The sequence below is a fragment of the Anomaloglossus baeobatrachus genome, chromosome 9 (assembly GCF_048569485.1).
Source record: "Anomaloglossus baeobatrachus isolate aAnoBae1 chromosome 9, aAnoBae1.hap1, whole genome shotgun sequence".
Classification (NCBI taxonomy): Eukaryota; Metazoa; Chordata; class Amphibia; order Anura; family Aromobatidae; genus Anomaloglossus; species Anomaloglossus baeobatrachus.
In genome coordinates this window covers 39,935,969-39,951,880 of record NC_134361.1, presented here as the reverse complement: position 1 = coordinate 39,951,880, position 15,912 = coordinate 39,935,969, and the positions used below count along the sequence as shown (strand labels likewise).

At 47.3% G+C, this 15,912-nt stretch overlaps 1 protein-coding gene across 1 annotated transcript in view; it reads right to left on the bottom strand.

The window, feature by feature from the left end:
- Positions 1-1,077: 1,077 nt before the first annotated feature.
- LOC142251095 (cytochrome P450 2G1-like) overlaps positions 1,078-15,912 on the bottom strand; it is a 31,968-nt gene continuing 17,133 nt past the window's right edge. The window contains exons 4-9 of the mRNA XM_075323608.1: positions 14,625-14,785; positions 14,168-14,344; positions 13,770-13,911; positions 8,448-8,635; positions 4,327-4,468; positions 1,078-3,446 (exon numbers count right to left, since the gene is read on the bottom strand). Coding sequence (XP_075179723.1) covers positions 3,259-3,446; positions 4,327-4,468; positions 8,448-8,635; positions 13,770-13,911; positions 14,168-14,344; positions 14,625-14,785 — 998 coding nt within the window. The 3' untranslated portion in view covers positions 1,078-3,258. The remainder of the gene's footprint in view (positions 3,447-4,326; positions 4,469-8,447; positions 8,636-13,769; positions 13,912-14,167; positions 14,345-14,624; positions 14,786-15,912) is intronic.

Here is a 15,912-nt window from a genome sequence, read left to right as displayed (position 1 = left end):
ACAGGCCACCAGCTCTGAAGCTATCTGTGGCCCTGGAATCCCTTCGTTCCCTGCTTGGTGTCACCTGGATCCTCTGAGTCCCAGGGTCTTCACCAGGAAGCGTCACTTTCTTCTTTCTTTAGCTCCTGCCTGACTAGAGCTCTTTTTCTACTCTCTGTTTCTCTCCTTCTCTGTTGCTTTCTTTCTCTGTTGCAGACACTCTGAACTCACAGAGCTCCTTTCTCTTTCACAGCTACATGCTGTCTCCTCACTCTCTCCCTCTCTGAGGTAAACTGAAACTCTGACCTTCCTCTCTGCTCTACACTCGGCTGCTCTTCCCACCCCCCGGTTGCTAAGCTACCACCCTATGGGAGCAGGGATGGGTCTTACGACCCCTCCCAGCATGCAGCATGGGAGGGTTGCTGCCACTGTCCCTGGTCCCAGTGTGTGCCTAGCAATGGGTGTAGTGCAGTTTTACCTGTGAACTGGCATGTACCCCTTTCCTTACCCAGGATAGGACATCACACCTCTGACTGGGGTGCAATGTCTCTGTGGCGACGGAAGCCTCAGGGGCGCCACACTCCCCCACAGTGAATCCCAGCACGTCCTCGGGCTGAAACAACAAAAACAATGGAAGAAACTGCAAAATTTTGTTATGCATAAAACATTAAAACTTTAGGACATTACATGCCTTTATGGGACGCACATAAATAACACATTCACCGGGGACCACATTCCAGTCCAGTCGCCCGGTAACACATAAACAGGGGGGGTCATCTTCAAAAAGAACAGGGGACAAGGATTCAAGAATAGGGTGTCATCTTCGAAAAGAACAATGGGCAGACATTCAGGGGCTATGTACTGTCCTGACTCCATTAACTCCTTGTCGTCCTCCACCAGGGGCTCCGACCCTTGATGGTGCGCACTGGGACTTCGACCCAGCGATGGTAAATAAGTCAGACAAGGTCCTCCTCCTTCCACCTCTTGTGCTGGGTGGCATCTCCTGGAAAACTTAGGGACGTTCAACAAAGGCAGGAGGCATTATTTCTGGAGCAGGTCCTTTAAAACGTTCAACTCGAACGTTTAACTTCAGGGGTTAACTTATGGATGCGGTTACCATTGCAGGGGACCGTACTGTGCCAATGTCGTACGGGACACCGGACTTCTTTTCCAGACACAATACATCCCCGGGCTCTGAACCTCCAGCGGGAACGGTGGCGGGGGGCAGCGTACACGGTACCTCTTGATCCCGGAGTGGTGCTTCACAGGGCTCACTCGTCACAGTGCTGTCGGGTCCTGGCTCCCAGCTGAGGAGGGTTGCCGTGGGGGTCTGCGTGGCTTTATCTTCACGCGACACGGCTGCTGCGGCGGCCCTCTGTTCCTGGGCCCACACCACGGCGACCATCCTCCGGACTTCCGCCTTCCAGTCGAGCACCTGCTGCAGCGTCTGTGCTCTCACCCGGACACAGAATCGACCCAGCTCCCGCTCCAACCAGGCAGCGGTTCCCGCGGGGAGCTCACTCGGGCCGCGATCCTCCACATCAAAAGCCACTCCGCCTCCTCCACTTCGGAGTCCCGCCATGCCGCCGACAGGGCTAAACACAGACATCTTACGTCCGCTCTCCATAGCGGGCACCGCTTCGCACTCTTTCTTGCAAGATCAAAGGGGGCGGGGCTTACTTTCGCGCTCTTTCTGCAGGCACGCCCCTCTTCTTCCCGCGCTTAGCCAGGCTAATGGCAGCAGTTTGTTCAATAAAACACAGTTCTTTCACAGTCTTTTCAGGCGCACAGTACCCAGTGGGTTCGGGCACGAAATTCTGTTCGTGATGCCAAAGTTGACTCGCCCACCCCAGGGCTATGGGACACCCGGTGCCGGGCCGGACTAGTCCAGGGGTCGTCAGTGGTGGAGGGGCCCGACTCCGAGGCCCTGGTGGGTGTCATTTAATATGGTTGGTGACGTAGGGGTAATTAAAGTGTATATTTGTTGTGATGCGACCTGTGGTTTGCGGCTATTAAGCCGCCGCTGCTGTGTGAGGCCTCCGGGGTGATGGAATGGCAGCAATGGTGGTACTGCTCCCCACAGGTGGAGCGGTGCCCTGGGGACACTGTTGCTGCTTGTAAGTGTCTATGCAGATAAATAACTGAGGCAACACCAAGGGTGCAGTTTCAAGGTCTTTACTCACAGTTCTTGTCAAGGTCTGCAGGAGCCTTTGGACTGCTGGGACCACCGTCAGGGAAATCCGCCGATCCCGGGTAGATCTGGGGGTAAATGCCAGTGCACCCCTCTAATTGTGTCCTTTCTCAGCTGACTTCACTAGCCTTGCCTTTTGTGGCTGAACCTGGCTCGGCCTCCACTGCAGCCTCCGGGCTGGGAGCTCGCCTGTCGGTATTTGCCCCTTTTCCAGAGATTCTTGCTGTGGGCTTTGGTCCGGGGAGCATGCAGCTTTCCCTGGACCTCGGTCTTTTAACTTTTGGAGAAGACTTCTCCTCCAGTGACTAGGGACCGTCCCCTGATGCAGCTTGATCCCTCCACCGATGTTCCTGTGGAACAGGCCACCAGCTCTGAAGCTATCTGTGGCCCTGGAATCCCTTCGTTCCCTGTTTGGTGTCACCTGGACCCTCTGAGTCCCAGGGTCTTCACCAGGAAGCGTCACTTTCTTCTTTCTTTACCTCCTGCCTGACTAGAGCTCTTCTTCTATTCTCTGTTTCTCTCCTTCTCTGTTGCTTTCTTTCTCTGTTGCGGACACTCTGAACTCACAGAGCTCCTTTCTTTTTCACAGCTACATGCGGTCTCCTCACTCTCTCCCTCTCTGAGGTAAACTGAAACTCTGACCTTCCTCTCTGCTCTACACTCAGCTGGCTCTTCCCACCCCCCGGTTGCTAAGCTACCACCCTATGGGAGCAGGGATGGGTCTTACGACCCCTCCCAGCATGCAGCATGGGAGGGTTGCTGCCACTGTCCCTGGTCCCAGTGTGTGCCTAGCAATGGGTGTAGTGCAGTTTTACCTGTGAACTGGCATGTACCCCTTTCCTTACCCAGGATGGGACATCACACCTCTGACTGGGGTGCAATGTCTCTGTGGCGACGGAAGCCTCAGGGGCGCCACATATTTGTACTTTATACACACCGGCCAGCACAAAAACAAGTCATGCAAGGACAAAAAGTAATAATAATCATGAGGCTGAACAAGAAAAAAAAGGGCAAAGATGAATAACCGTGTATTATCTATAAAAAGTCCACAAATGTTTCCATAAACTGCCTGGGAAGACCAAAGTACATCAGATCTTGCGAGGAAGAAATGACAGCTCATAGTGAATGGGGGCATTTAAGAATCCGGCCATTTTTGGAGCAATATCAGTCTCTGTAAATTCTTTCATTGAAGTCAGTTTAAAATTTTGCAGAATGGTGGTGAAGAAGATAAAAAGCTCCATTCGGGCCAAAACCTCGCCTGGGCACATCCTCTTTCCTAAAAAGAGTAAATAATAGAATTTAGACACTTTCATGGGAGGTCCTCCATCACAACTATTCATAGATGCTGACACAAATGGATGTCCTGGCCCAAACCCACGCCTAATGATTTGAAATTAAAGCTTCAATGATCAATATTAAAGTCTTTTTTTTAGGGTCTTAGATCCACACGTGGTCTGGTAGTTTCACCCATAATACAGCTAAACAAGAGAATATTTTTTTTTACATGAATAAATGGAGATAAACTTGCATAATTGTATAGTAAAAATAATCTCTTAAGACTAGAGATGAGTGGACCCTTGCATGTTCAGGTTCTGTCATACTTTGATTAAAACTTTGTTTCGGGACCCAGATTTGACCTGAACTTGAACCCAAATAAGTCAATAGGGACCCGAACTAACGGTTCAACTCAAGTGACGAGTATCTTGGAAGTCAATGTCTGGGCAGTTCGGCTCTTCAGCCACATACAGCCAGCCATAAGCAGAGCATTTCCGGGGGAGGGTGGGCAGGTTTTTTTCCGGACACATAGCATCCAAAAACAACCTTCAGTGAGAGACATTCAGAGACTGCAAGTGGCTCTCACTGGGCCAAGCACCCGAATGCTCGATTGAGTGGTTAGCATACAAACAGCACCCAAACTTGGACACGACCTTTTTTAAAAGATCATGTCTGGGTTCGAACCCCAGACACCCGGTGTTTGATATGAACCGCAACCTTTACAGTTTGGGTTCGCTCACCTCTATTCAAAATCACTGCTTGAAGTCAATAAGTATTAACAATTGTTTAAGTCAGAGGCTGAAACCAAATTTTGTCCCCATATCTGTCTCATTCTCCACTTCTTTGGATGGAGCACCACGGCACGGATTTCAGGTTCCTACCAGCTGAAAAAGGCATCACTGCTTCATTCTTCTTGAACCTTCCGTTTTCATCCAAGAAGCGGTTTGGATCAAACTTCCACGGAGAAGAAAACTGTTTCGGGTCACGATGAACGGTGCAGAGTAAAGGGTAAATTTCTGTGCCCTTAAAAATAATATATTGTTATAAAAGTTTACTACGTCTATAAAGAAAACAAAAAGAATTGGGTATTACCCATGGTTACTTATCCATTCTCAAGGAAGATTACATCACCCCAGGAGATACTTTGTGCCTGTCTCCTCAGCCAAAGTTCATTTAACCAAAACTAACGAAAATCAGAAGACTTTCTCATACTCTACAGTTCGATTGGCTGCCACCCTCAGCATATGTGTAGCATACGTGTATCGGGTTGAACTAGATGGACTTAGGGCGGCTTTGCACGTTGCGACATTGCACATGTGATGTCAATGGGGTCAAATCGAAAGTGACGCACATCCGGCGTCGCAGTCCATATCGCAACGTTTAAATCCTTTTTGATACGATGAACGAGCGCAAAAGCGTCGTTATCGTGTCATCGCTGCAGCCTCTGACATTTACATAATGCCGGTGCAGCGACAGGTGCAATGTTGTTCCTCGCTCCTGTGGCAGCATACATCGCTGTGTGTAAAGCCGCAGGAGCGAGGAACATCACCTTACCTGCCTCCCGGCTGCAATGAGAAGGACGGAGGTGGGCGGGATGTTTACATCCTGCTCATCTCCGCCCCTCCACTTCAATTGGCCGCCTGCCGTGTGACGTCGCTGTGACGCCGCACGACCCGCCCCCTTAGGAAGGAGGCGGGTCGCCGGCCAGAGGGATGTCGCACGGCAGGTATGTGCGTGTGAAACTGCCGTAGCGATAATAATCGCTACGGCAGCTTTCACTAGATATTGCACGTGCGACGGGGGCGGGACTATCGCTGCAGCATCGGTAACACATTGTTACCGATGTCGCAGCGTGCAAAGCCCGCCTTAGAGTCTCCCTTCAACCTTAAAAAACTATGATACTATGATACTATGATATTCCTCATCATCCTCAGTAAGGTGGACTGTACTGCTGCTATCACATCCCTTCAGGTCCTCCGGACTGCAATCATGGTGTGAGCTACATTACTTCTTCATTGAGCCACATTCTCTATTCAGGGATCTTTCTTTTAGGGATGATCATTTTCTCAGGCCTAACCCTTCCTCATGCCAAGTGTAAGCACTGGTGGCAACACAAATGGTGCACACCAGACTGTATCATGTCCCCACCTCCTAAATCCATTAACCTCTATCTCTTTGTGTCTATAGCTTCAGAACAGCCCAGACAAATTTGAGGTAGTTGGTAAAAAGTTTACCTTAATATTACTAGTCCCACTGCACACTAGATCCCTCCTACTCCTTCATGCACATAGATCTTGTCACGGATGTGACAGACAGTCATGTGGTGTCCGGCTATAGGAGGTCACAGTGTTTGCCTGCTCAAACTTGTCCCTGATCTTCTATTATTCCTTCTTGGTGTATTTGGTATTCTATGTATCTCCTCTGCTTGGTTTTCATCTCTTTCCCTTTAGGACCCAGCAGAGGTCTTCACCGTTTCAACTGTTTTTCATCAGGACTTCCCTTGGTGTCTTTATATACCCTCATTTCCCCTTACTCTGTACTGGTGATAGGTCTTATACCCTTAACAAGTCTTCAGTGCAAGCAGGCTGCTTGTATTCATCTGGTGAAACTTTGTTGCTGTTACTGTTCCTTTCCCTGAGTCATCTGGAGATAAGTTATTTGTTTACTTTCCACTTGTTTGTTATCCCTGTGTCTTCTTTAGACCTTAGTGGTGTTGACTAAGCGGTCATCCCATCTGCTCCCTACCTAGGGCCTACTTTAGGGTCAGCTAGGGTCAGGTATCTGACTCGACGCATAATTGCAGAACCTATCTAGGGTGGTGAGGAAGCCAGGGTCCAGCAGTAGGCTTGGTCAGGGGTCACCATCTCCCCCTTCTCTAGACACAGGGTTTCCCTTCCCTTTCACCGTTTGATTGGTACTTCCTCAAACCTAGCATGACAGTTCTGCTGTCATGGTATTCATGATCCAAAGGCAATTACCAGTCTTGCGGCGCTCCTGCTACCAATGGTGGAACATATTGGATGATTTTTGGTCATATGACTGGACCAAAATACAAATAAGTAAAGAGATATTTTATTTGTACATTAAAATATGGTTAATTATACAACGCGTTTCGGCTCGGATGTTTTATCCTTCAGCCTTCTTCGGGTATAATTGTGAGAAAAAAAGATGTACAAATAAAATATCTCTTTACTTATTTGTATATTGGTCCAGTCATATGACCAAAAATCATCCAATATGTTCCACCATTGGTAGCAGGAGCGCCGCAAGACTGGTAATTACCTTTGGAACTTCTTTCACTAAGTGGACCTGCTGGAGGGCTCCCCTATAGTATCCAGTGCGATTGCTGCATAATGCACCATAATCCTATTTGAAAGTGGATCAACTCCTCTTGGATTATTCCAGGCTTTCTAACCTCTGAACCAGGTGAGAGTTCCACTATTTCAACACCTTTATATATAAAAACTCACTACACTCAGATTGGCACCACGTTTGTCTCTTTCTATCTTCCCCTTTCTCCAGGGTATTTTTTCAATGGTGTTCATGATGAAAATCCTACTAGGCATACAGAGATTTAGATAACACCTTTACCATGCTGATGCTGTGATGCTGCCTACAAACACCATGTGTTGAACAATGGAAGATGAAGTCATAGTATACAAAAAAGATAGTATCACCTTTACACAATTGTCCATGGATTAATCTATAGGGGTGCAGGAGTTGAAGTTGCAGACTTGCAGTCAGGCCCTAAACCTCAGAGGCCCAAAATGATCTTCACCTCATATGAAAAAATAGTACCATAAGTGATACATGAATAGTTGGTGTGTCCTGTTAAAGCTTTTGCCTAGGGTCTCAAGAACATATGCATAATTTTGTGGCAAAAATATGATTTACTCACAATCTTTCCCATTACTTTCAATCACTGTCAAACTCCAAATCAAAGAGGATATTGTAAAAATTCTATAAATGCCCAAATCAGGAATGCTGCCGGTCATAAAAAACGCCCTGGTAGCTACAGGAAGGAGGGATGGTATAGTATATTCCTGAGGGCAAAAACTTGTGTATTTACTGCCTGGGACTAAAGCCCCGGACCCTGTAAGATAGTCATTGGTATAACACTAGAGGGGAGATATGTTTCATTGAGATTGTTAACCTCAGTGATGTGAACCCGTATGTGTGCTCCAGTATGTTAGGTACTGAGAGGGTTAAACAGCTTCAATAGGGCATGATTTTTTTGCGAAACGCTAAAGAGATGGGTGGGAAGGCTGTTCACCGTATCTAAACCTTTGTGTGTGGTCCAGCAAGTAAAAATAAGGCCTCTTGACTCACTCAGTGATCTGTGTATCTTAAGAAGAGCACACCTACAGAGTTGTTTCCAAATTGTAAGAAGCTGAACCCTGTTTTTGAGCATGCGGAACCCACAGTTGTATGGACTGTACTAAAGGCTATTTTGTTTCCTTTATGCCGGACAAAGGTTGTGTTGAGTTTGGATTATGAAGCCAAAATAAACCAGCACAAATTTAAAAGAAGACTATTCCTGTGTATACCGCAAACTGCAGCTGAGTGAGCCAAGCTACCAGAACCCCATTCAAAAAAGATTTTAGTTAAAAATGTCTTTGAAACACCCTTCTACCTTACAATAACAGCTGATATTCGTCACCCAGCACTGTTTTAGTGCCCATTGCTGGTTTTATGGTTTGTACGTTATATATAAACAGAAATAAAAATCATTATGGATTGTTAAATATAACCATTGCGCCATGATAACATGTGAGTGCTGACTGATGTCTCAAAGTCGGTCAATACATATGCTGATAGCAGGTGTCAAAGATCAATTGTTGTCTGCTGCATACAGTAAAAATCATTACATTTGTGTCTACATCACATGCACTGTGTAATTTATTATTCCTTGTGTACTCGTAGACCACATGGCGGTCCCACTGGTTTGACCAATATCCCAGAAAATGCATAAATAATTGATTGATACATAGGAGGACCATACCTTGGGAATGTCATATCCTCGAAATTGGATATCTCTGGTCACCATATGAGGAAGATTGAGTGGGATAACATCACTAAACCGATGGATCTCCTGGATAACAGCCTGAGTATAATGCATTTCCACTCTATCTTCATAGTTCGGAGCTCGGTCTCCTCCAATTACTTGATCAATCTCCCTGTGGATTTTGGCTGAAATGACAGATTAATGTTAATGTACTCAATTACAGAAATTAGCTACATGGTTACCATACTGGACCTATTTTATGACATAATGCGCCATTTGTTCACTTAGTGTCACGAGGCTACTACGATGGAGAGTAGTCCCTCCTATTTCTGGTGTCAGGAGATCACAGCACATTACTTCATATATATTTTCTCAGGTTACTACTGCTGGCTGTGGAGATTCTCCTTTATCCAGCAATGCCAGGGTTAAGTAGATCCTCTTGTGCCTGAAATTCAAGTAGATCCTCTGGTGCCTGAAACTTTGAAAGAAAGGTATGGGCAGCTGTTCGCTATTGCTAATTAGCTCTGCTATAAAGACCTCCCTCCTAGTCCAGGTTACAGCTAGTGATAGTTTCTGTTATACTTGCTTCTAGAAGGAACCTGTGAGCTGTGGACCAGGAAACCATTCTGAGAACATTTGCTGGGTGAAAGTTGTGTTGTTTTACCTTCCCTAGTCCTGTTTGGTTTTTAATAATAAAATTAACAAATAAATAAGAAAAAGAAAAGTAAAAAATAAAATAAAAAGTCGACTGTCAATTCAAATCGCTACTAGTCCAGCGCCCGTACAAAAAAAAAACCTGTCTGATATATAAAAATAATTGTTAAAAAAATGGGAAAATAATATTTAAATGTATTTTAGTAATCCTGTGTGGACATAAGAAAAAAATGTAAAAAACAGACACATATTTCTTTAACTAATTCACCGATATATCAGCAATAAACAGAGAGAACATGACACTTACTTAAAAACCTAAATCTTATATTTAACAAAAATATATATATCTACCTTTTTCACAGCAAATTATACCACATGAACAAAAAACATGAAAATCTGCCTTGTTAGGAACTTATATAGTACTAGAAGGTGGCCCGATTCTACGCATCGGGTATTCTAGAATTTACGTATTGTGTAGTTCATGTATGATTTTTGTTATATATATATATGTTGTGTGTAGTTACCAAGTGTTTGTGTAGGCACTGTAGATGTTCTGGGTGTTGTCTGGGTGTGACGGGGGTGAGAGCGGTGTTGTATGTGTGTTGCGTTGTTTGTGGAGCGCTGTGTGTCTGTAGCGTTGTGTGTTGCGCGGTTTGTGTGTGTGTGGTGTGTTTTGGGGGGAGGTATGTTTTGTGCAATGTGTGTGTTGTGCGGTATGTGCGTATATTTGTGTGTGCCGCGGTGTTTGTGTGTTGGGTGTTGTGTGTGTGCAGCGTTGTCTGTGTGTGTAGGTGTCTGTGTAGGGCAGTTGTTTGTGGTTCCCAGTGTGTGTGTGTGTGGTGTGTTGTGCACTTCCCATCGTGCTCCATCCGCCATGCTGCGCACTCCCAAACGTGCACCATCCGCCATGCTGCGCACTCCCAAACGTGCACCATCCGCCATGCTGCGCACTCCCAAACGTGCTCCATCCGCCAGGCTGCGCACTCCCAAACGTGCTCCATCCGCCATGCTTCGCACTCCCAAACGTGCTCCATCCGCCATGCTGCGCACTCCCAAACGTGCTCCATCCGCCATGCTGCGCACTCCCAAACGTGCTCCATCCGCCATGCTGCGCACTCCCAAACGTGCTCCATCCGCCATGCTGCGCACTCCCAAACGTGCTCCATCCGCCATGCTGCGCACTCCCAAACGTGCTCCATCCGCCATGCTGCGCACTCCCAAACGTGCTCCATCCGCCATGCTGCGCACTCCCAAACGTGCTCCATCCGCCATGCTGCGCACTCCCAAACGTGCTCCATCCGCCATGCTGCGCACTCCCAAACGTGCTCCATCCGCCATGCTGCGCACTCCCAAACGTGCTCCATCCGCCATGCTGCGCACTCCCAAACGTGCTCCATCCGCCATGCTGCGCACTCCCAAACGTGCTCCATCCGCCATGCTGCGCACTCCCAAACGTGCTCCATCCGCCATGCTGCGCACTCCCAAACGTGCTCCATCCGCCATGCTGCGCACTCCCAAACGTGCTCCATCCGCCATGCTGCGCACTCCCAAACGTGCTCCATCCGCCATGCTGCGCACTCCCAAACGTGCTCCATTCCCCATGCTGCGCACTCCCAAACGTGCTCCATCCCCCATGCTGCGCACCCCCCATTGTAATCCATCCCCCATGCTGCACCAGCATCAGCCTCTCTACCCGCAGCATCAGCCTTCTGTCCCCAGCATCATCCCCTCTCTGTCCCCAGCCTCAGCCCCTCTCTGTCCCCAGCCTCAGCCCCTCTCTGTCCCCAGCCTCAGCCCCTCTCTGTCCCCAGCCTCAGCCCCTCTCTGTCCCCAGCCTCAGCCCCTCTCTGTCCCCAGCCTCAGCCCCTCTCTGTCCCCTCCTCTGGCGACACTCACACACACGATCGCATCCACTCACACACACGATCGCATACACTCACACACACCCGATCCCGACACTCACACACACGATCGCATCCACTCACACACACGATCTCATCCACTCACACACACGATCGCATCCACTCACACACACCCGATCCCGACACACACACACCCGATCGCATACACTCACACACACAGACACTGACGATATCGCACATACGCGCTCACAGTCACAACATCCGGAGATACCACATGCTTCTGGCCATGTGATCCTCCATCAGGTCCTGGAAGGTCACAACAGCACAGTATCGAGGCCGAGAAGCAAGGGATATCGCCGGATGCTGTGAGTGTGTGGATGCGATGTGATGTGTGTGTGAGGTGTGTGTGAGAGTGAGTGTGAGAGTGAGTGTGAGCTGATGTGTGTGTGTGTGCGTGTGGATCTTCCGCCGCTACAGGACCTCGATGCGCTTGTAACCATGCCAACGTATCCCGTCCCCCGCTCGCACAGGAGCCCACACCACTCCCGTGCGAGCGGGGGATGGGGGATGGGGGGGGGAGTACAGTACTCACCCCCCTTAACAGCCGTGTCAGTTCGGGGAATGCGCGGGGGGGGGGGGGGGGGGAGTACAGTACTCACCTCCGTGACAGCCCTGTCAGTTCGGGGAATGCGCGGGGGGAGGTGGGCGGGGCCAGAGCTAACGTGCGTTGCGTGAGGGGGGCGGGGCGTGGCGTGGCCGAATTGCCAATGCCTGCAGGGTGCCGGGGCGAGAGGCCAATCTGTGGGGGGGGGCGGAGGCTGGGCGAGCGGCTGGCCAATCCGTGTGGGGGCGCAGCCTGGGCGAGCGGCCAATCGGTGTGGGGGGGCGGGGCCATGGCGAGCCCAGCGACCAATCAGCTTTGTGTCACTGTAAGGACATGTCACGGTGACACTGTCACGGTGACACAATTTTGGAGCATGACAGACAGACAGACAGACAGAATAAGGCAATTATATATATAGATTTGTTTTGTCCTGTAAGTAAAGTAAACATTGCTGAAAATTAAATTGAACACCAGTCCACAATGTTTTCTTCACTATAGTTCTATATGAAGGTACGTACAGTACAGACCAAAAGTTTGGACACACCTTCTCATCTCTAGAACAACTGTTAAGAGGGGACTTTGTGCAGCGGGCCTTCATGGTAAAATAGTTGCTAGGAAACCACTGCTAAGGACAGGCAACAAGCAGAAGAGACTTGTTTGGGCTAAAGAACACTATGAATGGACATTAGACCAGTGGAAATCTGTGCTTTGGTCTGATGAGTCCAAATTTGAGATCTTTGGATCCAACCACCGTGTCTTTGTAGAAAAGGTGAACGGATGGACTCTACATGGCTGGTTCCCACCGTGAAGCATGGTGGAGGAGGTGTGATGGTGTGGGGTCCTTTGCTGGTGACACTGTTGGGGATTTATTCAAAATTGAAGCATACAGAACCAGCATGGCTACCACAGCATCTTGCAGCGGCATGCTATTCCATCTGGTTTGCGTTTAGTTGGACCATCATTTATTTTTCAACAGGACAATGACCCCAAACATACCTCCAGGCTGTGTAAGGGCTATTTGACTAAGAAGGAGAGTGATGGGGTGCTACGCCAGATGACCTGGCCTCCACAGTCACCAGACCTGAACCCAATCGAGATGGTTTGGATTGAGCTGGACCGCAGAGTGAAGGCAAAAGGGCCAACAAGTGCTAAGCATCTCTGGGAACTCCTTCAAGACTGTTGGAAAACCATTTCCGGTGACTACCTCTTGAAGCTCATCAAGAGAATGCCAAGAGTGTGCAAAGCAGTAATCAAAGCAAAAGGTGGCTACTTTGAAGAACCTAGAATATAAGACATATTTTCAGTTGTTTCACACTTTTTTAAGTATTTCATTGCACATGTTTTAATTCATAGTTTTGATGCCTTCAATGTGAATTTACAATTTACAGAGTCCTGAAAATAAAGAAAACTCTTTGAATGAGGTGTGTCCAAACTTTTGGTCTGTACTGTACGTGAAGGATGGTTCGGACGCCGGGCCGTGAGGGTTCTGCACTCCTTTGCCAGAGAGAATCAGTGTGTGTACATGACTTCAGTTGGGGTTTGCGACACATACTATTTCCTTCAGGCTGGGGTCCATCACTCCGCAGCCAGCCCACATCCCAAACACAGTAATGAAACACGTGATGCCGGAGTTCTCTTGGCAAACCAAACTTGAATAGTTAATTTTTCCACTGCTATGTCAAATATGGCCTCACTCCTTATATCTTGGGGTACTCTCAGTCTATCTATCCCTACTATATTGGATCTCATCAGCAAGCTGCATGGTCCTTGTTACTTCATTCCCCCACTCTTCTTCTCACTCTCATCACTGTCCTCTACTGGGCCCCAACAGCTGTCTAGTGGCAAAACTTCCCTGAGCCTTCTGGGGAGTGCTTTAGGCTCCGGACCTTAAGAGGTTACCTCAGGAAACCCTGACTGACTCATGACACCATGCTATGTCTTTACTCTGCAAACCCTTTTTGTAGAACTCCCTTCAAAAGGCCCGTCTCTCTAACTAACCCACTGGCCATCTGTCATTCCTCCCTTCCTCTTAACCCACATCTAATCTACTGCTGCTCTTCCCCTACTGCTAGGTGGTGCCGGTCCGGTCACTAAACGTCCCGGCACTGCTACGTCGGGGACCCGAACTTCACGAGCAGCAGAAATACGTTAACAGCGAACTTAGTGGTCCTATATATGCAGTAGTAACTCTTTACACACCTTGAATTTCTGGATACTTCAGTAAGATAAGCAGTCCGCTTCGCAAGGTAACGCTCACCGTTTCCATACCGGCTACAAACAGGTTATGAGATGTCATTAGGAGATTTTTTAAATGAAACTCCGTGTCGGGATTATTCTTCTCCTGTAAAGAAATCAGAGTCCAGTCCTTCAGTTCAACAATGACTATTTAGCTACGGCGTCTAGAATATTACATTGATGGCCTGTCCATTCCTCGCTATGGCGGTGCCTTGTAATGTGATATTCAACTTTCACCTTGTAATAAACTCCAGACCTTGCTCAGTGATAACCTTGCAGCCCAAGGACAATAGCAATCTGAATCTATTCATAGTATTAATATCCGAACTCATGGTTTCCCCTTTTATTCTGTAGATAAATACCTCGGCCATTTTGATGAGGAAGCTGTCAATGAAATGTCTGGGTGAGGTGGGATCCAGGGTCTCCATGCTGGCATTTACCCTCTCAAGAAAAAAATCTCGCAGTTTTTCTGATATTCTGATTATGTCGTGGTGAGGTCCAGGAACGTACTTCATAATCGTGGGAAGAATGCTGTACAGCTAAAGTGCCATGGGGAACATGAAGATGATGATTGGTTAGATAAGGAACACATTACCAGTGATTCTGTCTAAAGTTGGCAGACCATGTAAGTGCTATGTAAGCCCTGGTTGGCCCCATTTATATGATATTCAGTGGTAAAAACTTAGACAGGTCTCTCCTTTTCAGAAACTGGCATATTTTGGGTTACCAAATGCATGCTGCACCCTAGACATGTGTGCCATATTGCTCCTCTACCTTTATTAGGTGTTTACTCACCAGAACATTACAAAAGCACTTTACCTGTCCCCATTTGGAGCTTGCCAGACTTAAAATTTGTTCTGCGACTTGAAGAAACTTAATAAACCGCTCATCTTTGTACTCAAAACGATCTCCAAACATAACAGCACAGAGCACATTGGAAAAAGCATCAATGAGGTTCTTATTTGGAGCCAAGGGTTGACCTAGAATTGAATTGGACATTTCAATAATTATCTATCTATCTAAATATCTATCTATCTATCTACCTATCTATCAGTGTTTGGCATATTAGAATGGCCATTGTAATATCTGGCCAGCAGCCCCGTCATGGCGCCCTCCTTTGTTGGGTCCTACTCTATACTGCATCTGTCTGGGCTCCTAAAAACCTACATAAGATCAGCAAGAAACCATGGAAGTGAAATATGGATGAGGCTATTGGGTAAGGTGGGGGATGGGGTGCAAGGACTGTCTATGTAGGTTTTTAGGAGCCCAGACAGATGCAGTATACAGTAGGACCAAGCAAGGGAGGTTGCCGTGATGTGGCTGCTGGGCAGGTATTACAATGGCTATTCTAATATGCCAAACACCTCTAAATGTTTTTTATATTAGTTTTTGTTAGTTTGCCATGACAGTGTGCAACTGTTTTTCTTTTAGTTATATTATGATCAGATACGCACCTGTTCACACTATTGGGAGTGCTGCCAGTCTCCTCTTTTTTCTGTTATCTATTTATCTATCTTTGCTATATCTACTATTGAGTGATGTCCTTTTGCCTGGCTGTGCACTCCATTCCACCATGCTCATTAGCCCCAGGTGTGTTTAACTTTTATTGGGGGGTCATTCGCCGCCCTTACATGTAGGTTTTTAGGAGCCCAGACAGAGGCAGTATAGCGTATGACCCAGCACAGAGAGGTTGCCGTGACGTGGCTGCGGGGTATGCATTACAATGGCCATTTTAATATGCTAAAGAGCTCAAAAACGTTTTAGTAAGTCATATTTCTGCCATAATCGTGTGCAACTGTTTTTTTTTCTCTTTATTATATTATGCATCTTGAAAAGATACGCACCTGTTCACATTATAGGAAGTGCTGCCAGTTTTTTCTTTTTTGCTCTATCTATCTATTATCTATCTATCTATCTATCTATCTATCTATCTACCTATCTGTCTGTTCTTTCCCCGGTAGGCTTGTCATGTAACAGTGGTGGGCCACGCTGTTTGAGTGGCGAAATAGCCGTACCGGGCGCGTGCAACAGCCTTTTGTAATGGGGGTTAAAAAGAAGATTAAAAAGGGAGAGAAAAATAAAATAAATAAACAAATAAAGAGTTTGT